The sequence below is a fragment of the Bison bison genome, unplaced genomic scaffold, assembly GCF_000754665.1.
Source record: "Bison bison bison isolate TAMUID 2011002044 unplaced genomic scaffold, Bison_UMD1.0 scf7180017864471, whole genome shotgun sequence".
Taxonomy (NCBI): Eukaryota; Metazoa; Chordata; class Mammalia; order Artiodactyla; family Bovidae; genus Bison; species Bison bison.
This window is the reverse complement of record NW_011495032.1, coordinates 41,585,240-41,590,740: the sequence shown is the minus strand read 5'-3', so window position 1 is coordinate 41,590,740 and position 5,501 is coordinate 41,585,240. Positions and strand designations below refer to the sequence as shown.

Here is a 5,501-nt window from a genome sequence, read left to right as displayed (position 1 = left end):
GGGCCGGGCACTCGGACGCAGGCCCACACGTAAGGCCATGCAGGTAGGTGGTCTCTGTTCGTCCCCGACGAACTTCGATCCTAGACCCGCCCAGGTGCCCGCCCGGGTCCAAGCTCAGCAGCGCGCTTGCTGACGTGGGGGGCTCCCCTCGACCCTAAACGAAACCGAAAGTCTGATACCAAGTGACTTTACCTTCCCGGGTTGTTCAGGGGTGAGACCCAGGTGGGGTGTTCCCTAGGGGACAGGGCTTTGGTTCTGGGGTGGGGTCACGCATGTGGTGTACGGGCCGGCTCAGAGTTAGGGGCCTCTGATTGCGAGCTCAGAGTTTGGGAACTGACCGGGATTTCCAGCTAGTCGGTCACGTGGGGATGGACTTGGTGGGGCCGGACTGAAACTCGGATTAGGGGGCGGGCCGTCTGGGACCGGCTGGGCCCAGAGCGCAGCGGGAGGGTTGTGATACTTTCCGGTGGGTTGGAGCCCGGCCTTCTGCGTCTCTTGGTGTGGGGACAGGGGCGGAAGCCGAGGTCTGAGCCTGCGAGCCCTCACTCGGTGGGGATTGGCTGGAGAGGTTCCCGAAGCCGAGATGGGTCAGGGGTCCTAGACCTCGTAAGCGTATGAGCGCCCCCCCCGACCCCCGTCCCCTAGGTGGCCATGAGCGGCAGGGGCCGCAAAGAGGCGGTGCAGGCCGCGGCCCGGGAACTGCTCAAGTTCGTCAACCGGAGCCCCTCTCCTTTCCACGGTGAGTGACCAGGGCAGGGGGCGGGTAGGGAGCCGGTGTGCCTCCTCCCGGCTTCGATCAACCGTGAGAGGGTTCTTTCCCTACAGCGGTGGCCGAGTGCCGCAGTCGCCTCCTCCAGGCCGGCTTCCATGAACTCAAGGAGACCGAGAGCTGGGATATCAAGCCGGAGAGCAAGGTACTGGGGATGGGGTGGGGGCGGAGAGGTAGGAACCTGGGCTGGGGCTCTAAGTCCTGTGCTCTGGCTAATCCAGCTCGAAACCCCCACCCCAGTACTTCCTGACCAGGAACTCCTCCACCATCATCGCATTTGCTGTGGGGGGCCAGTACGTTCCCGGCAATGGTTTCAGCCTCATTGGGGCCCACACGGACAGTCCCTGCCTCCGGGTAAGGAAGAGGGGCTGCCCGGGAGAAGGGAGGCATCAGGGGGTGTGCAGAGAAGACTTGTCAGCTCCTTCCTCCACTCTTGGGGCCCTTCTGTGTCACACTACCCGTCCTCTCGGCGCCAAATCATGCCGCCTGGCCTTTTCTGAATTCTTGTTCCCGGCTGTCCCACTCAGGTGAAACGGCGCTCTCGCCGCAGCCAGGTGGGCTTCCAGCAGGTTGGTGTGGAGACCTACGGTGGTGGGATCTGGAGCACCTGGTTTGACCGTGACCTGACCTTGGCTGGATGTGTCATTGTCAAGGTGGGGACTGGGGTTGGATCTGGGAGGCCCTGAGCTTCAGCTGCCTGAAGAATGACTGTCACCTCCCTTCAGGGAACCTGCAGAGAGCCCCCGAGGGAAAGGGGGAAGGGGCAGCCTGGGTCAGAGGACCACCTTGGTTAGTCTGGGCGAAGTAGGGGATTTAACCAGCTGCAGACGCAGGGCCCCCCAGCCTGGGCTGACCCTGCCTGTTTGGCCACAGTGCCCTACCTCAGGCCGGCTGGAGCAGCGGCTGGTGCACGTGGACAGGCCCATTCTTCGCATCCCGCACCTGGCCATCCACCTGCAGAGAAATGTCAATGAGAATTTTGGGCCCAACATGGAGATGCACTTGTGAGACAGGGTGAAGGTGGTGGTGGCCTGGAGCTGGGGAGGGTGTGGCGTGGGTGATGGTGGGGGGTGCCTGCTGGGATCTCGGAGACCACTCCCTAATGGTGGCCATGGTCAAGTTCTACCCCAGGGACCCAGCAGATGTCCAGGGCCCTGAGAGCTCTGCTTTGCTGAGAGGGAGCTGGGAATTGAGGGACTGGGGCAGTTCCCCATCAGGGGATGCCTGAGCGCAGGGTCCTGATGCAGGGTGTCCCACCTGCTGTGCCCTCCAGCACTCCCCCCACGTCCCCCTCACATGTCTTCCCGCAGGGTCCCCATTCTTGCCACATCCATCCAGGAGGAGCTGGAGAAGGGGACTCCTGAGCCAGGCCCCCTCAATGCTACAGTAAGAGCCACCTGCTCGTGGGGAGGGGCGCAGGGGGGAAGAGACTGGTTCCGGAGAAGGGGAGAGAGTGCGGAGTGAGCCCTCCTCTCAGCACCCCCTGCCCTGCAGGATGAGCGGCACCACTCGGTCCTCACGTCCCTTCTCTGCGCCCATCTGGGGCTGAGCCCCGAGGACATCTTGGAGATGGAACTGTGTCTCGCCGACACTCAGCCAGCGGTGAGGAACTCATGGGTGGGGACCCTGGGATTCCAGCCGGCGCGAGCATGTCTCCCCCTGAAGCGCTCATCACCTCTGCCAGTCCTTCGATTATACTCATCCCTGTTCTCCCTCATAGCTCAGTTGATAAAGAATCTGCCTGCAATGCAGGAGACCCCAGTTCGATTCCTGGGTCCATGCGCTGGAGAAGGGATCAGCTACCCACTCCAGTATTCTTGGGCTTCCCTGTGGCTCAGCTGGTAAAGAATCTGCCTGTAATGCAGGAGACCTGGGTTTGATCCCTAGGTTGGGAAGATCACCAGGAGAAGGGAATGGCTACCCACTTCAGTATTCTGGCTTGGAGAATTCCATGGACTGTATAGTCCATGGGGTTGCAAAGAGTCAACACAACTGAGTGGCTTTCACTTTCACTTCACTGTTTTCCCAGTAGAGACCACCCCGCTCTGCTTTCATGCAGTGGTTCTCGAAAACAGCAGATTTCCCACGCCAGGTCTGCCTACTCGGGCTGTTTGGGGTGGGGGCATAAGCTTTCCACAACTTCCAGAGGAGTTTCTGCTACTGGGGTCCCTGTCCACTTTGACCTGTGCTGGCTCCAAACCTCTGAGGACGGGAGGCCTGGACGGGCACCGCCCCCGCTTCCTGGAGCCTGTCCTTGTATCTCTCCCAGTTGCTGACCGTAGGAGATGGCCATGTCTTTGGATGCTCTCCCATGTTTGACATGTGCTCAGCTTCTATTTCTTGCCTAGTCTCCTCTGTTTAGTTCCTTGGCGTTCTCCTTTTCTTGTTTGGTCTCTCCCTTGTCCTGTCCCGTAGGAACTGGTCAGGAACCGCAGGCCTGCACCCTCCTGTCCCTCAGCTCCAGCCTGGCCCTTCTCCATCCTCCTCTCAGCTCAGCAAAGAGGGCTGAGTGCTCTAGGCCAGAGGCTGGGAGAGGTTGGGCAAGGAACCAAGGAGATGTATTCAAACGCAGCTCTTAGGGAGCAGGGAGAAGAGGCTGAGTCCTGGGGAGGGGATGAAGATCAGGATGACCGTCCTGTCTTTCTAGGTCCTGGGTGGTGCCTACGAGGAGTTCATCTTTGCCCCTCGGCTGGACAACCTGCACAGCTGCTTCTGTGCCCTGCAGGTGAGGAGCGGGGCACTCCCAGGAGCACTGCGCGGGAGGACCGCCTTGAGTCCTATGGGTCATGAGAAGACCCCTGATGCGGGTGGACCATGGGGAGAGGCCTAAATGCCGCAGCCTCAGTGTCGCTCCTCTGGGCCCCATCTTTGCACTGGCTGGGCTGGAGGGATGAGGTCGACAGGAGGGTTGTTCAGGGCCTCACAGAGACTTGTCCTGCTTCCAAGTTAAGCTCTGCTTTAAAGGAAAGACCCTAGCATCCTGTATAGCAGTATCTTCCCCTCCCTTTAACCTTCCCCCCCAAGCCCTGGCTTAAGCCCACCCAGCCGCCTTTGAGCCTTGGCATCTCATTGGGTGGCTGCATTGATATTCCCCACCTTCTTTCTACCCTGGTCACTTCCTCCTCCTCCTCACCTATCACCCGTGCTCTTCCCTCTGTCCTTTCCGTTCTCCCCTTTGCACCCCGTCCTGTTCTCAGAGACAGGCTTTTGGCTGTAACTGAGACCAGAGCCAGACCTGGGATTCATAGCCACTTGCACCGCCAGCCAGCCAGTCACATCACCTCAACGGAGTCACAGTCACCTCTTTGGCCCTTAGTGTCCTTGCCGAGACCAACTAGTTTACCTGACCTGTCTGGTCCTTTTGACTTGCTAGGGTTCTCAGCCCTTCCTCTCCATCTTACACACCCTCCTGCCTTTTGTGTGGGAAGGCATGTGAGGGAGGAGAGGGAGCTTTTCCCCCATCTCGTCGAAAAGGCCCCCCGCATGTCTTCCCACCCAGCAGCGCCCTGAGAGATGCAGCCTGGTGACCGCTGGAGCCCGCTTCACTCGGGCCTTGATGGTGGGAGGCGAACAAGTGAGCCTCCCAGGTGTTGGTGGGCTGAGTTATGGAAGGAGGAGTGGGGAGGACGATGCTTTGCCTGCTCTCCCAACAGGCCTTGATCGATTCCTGCTCAGCCCCTGCCTCCCTGGCCGCGGATCCCCACGTGCGCATGATCGCCCTCTACGACAATGAAGAGGTGCTTGGGGAGCTCTGGGGAGGGTCTCCTCCGGGGAGTCTTGTGCAGCCAGTGGTGTCCAGCAGCTGCCACGGGCCAGGGCTCTTCTGGAGGCTCCAGGGATGAGCCAGACACTGCCTGTGCTTGCTCAGCTCTCGGTGTGCCCTCTGGCTCAGCTTGTACCTGCTCCTAGTGTGACGACAACTCCCATGTCTCTGGGTGCCACGTGGTGAGTTCCTGGAGGACAGGGACTCTGCCCTTTCGCACTAGCAGCCCCAGGGCCTGGCGCAGGCTGGGTCCTCACCCTGCCTGGGTTGGGGTGCTTGGGTTAGGGTGCCAGCTGAGACGCCTACACAGCTACACAGCTTCCTGTAATCGCACATGTCAGGGTTAGCAGCTCCTGTCACATGCACGAAAGAAGATTGACCAGGGAGTTGGGGCACCTGGGCTTGAACCCCAGATGGTCAGGGGATAAGGAAGGCAGCCAGGAATGGAAGTGGACTGGACAATTCTCTTTCTCCCCTGGACATGGCCAAGCATTAGACGGTGGCCCCAGCTCACCATCAGCTTTTCGGTGGTATAGGGTTGGGGAAGTGGCTGATAACAGTCCGCATTCCCACCCACTGATTAAGTGGGGGTTCTGAGCCAGTTTGGGCAGTGGGCCCCTCTTCCTGGCCTCCATCTCCAGACTCCCAGACCAGACCCCCAGAGCCGGGCCTCTGTTGTCACCAGGTGGGGTCAGAGAGCGCACAGGGCGCACAGTCACTGCTGACGGAGCTGGTGCTGCGGCGGATCTCGGCTTCGCCCCAGCACCTGACGGCCTTCGAGGAAGCCATCCCCAAGTCCTACATGATCAGCGCAGACATGGCCCATGCCGTGCACCCCAACTACCTGTGAGTCTCCTGCACTGGGCATACAGGCCTCACATAGCTGGAGACTGGAGCGCGGCCTGCCTTCAGGCTTAGCCCTGGGCTTGGGGCTCCGCCTCTCCCCTTCCCCTTCCTCCTCATTCTGCC

General features: G+C 60.5%; 1 protein-coding gene across 2 annotated transcripts in view; it reads left to right on the top strand.

The window, feature by feature from the left end:
• Positions 1-6: 6 nt before the first annotated feature.
• Positions 7-5,501, top strand: part of DNPEP (aspartyl aminopeptidase) — a 13,076-nt gene continuing 7,581 nt past the window's right edge. For both annotated transcript variants that reach the window (XM_010861249.1, XM_010861250.1), the window contains exons 1-11: positions 7-43; positions 646-739; positions 826-914; positions 1,010-1,123; positions 1,297-1,422; positions 1,643-1,773; positions 2,080-2,155; positions 2,264-2,371; positions 3,417-3,494; positions 4,423-4,506; positions 5,218-5,378. In XM_010861249.1, coding sequence (XP_010859551.1) covers positions 38-43; positions 646-739; positions 826-914; positions 1,010-1,123; positions 1,297-1,422; positions 1,643-1,773; positions 2,080-2,155; positions 2,264-2,371; positions 3,417-3,494; positions 4,423-4,506; positions 5,218-5,378 — 1,067 coding nt within the window. In that variant the 5' untranslated portion in view covers positions 7-37. The remainder of the gene's footprint in view (positions 44-645; positions 740-825; positions 915-1,009; positions 1,124-1,296; positions 1,423-1,642; positions 1,774-2,079; positions 2,156-2,263; positions 2,372-3,416; positions 3,495-4,422; positions 4,507-5,217; positions 5,379-5,501) is intronic.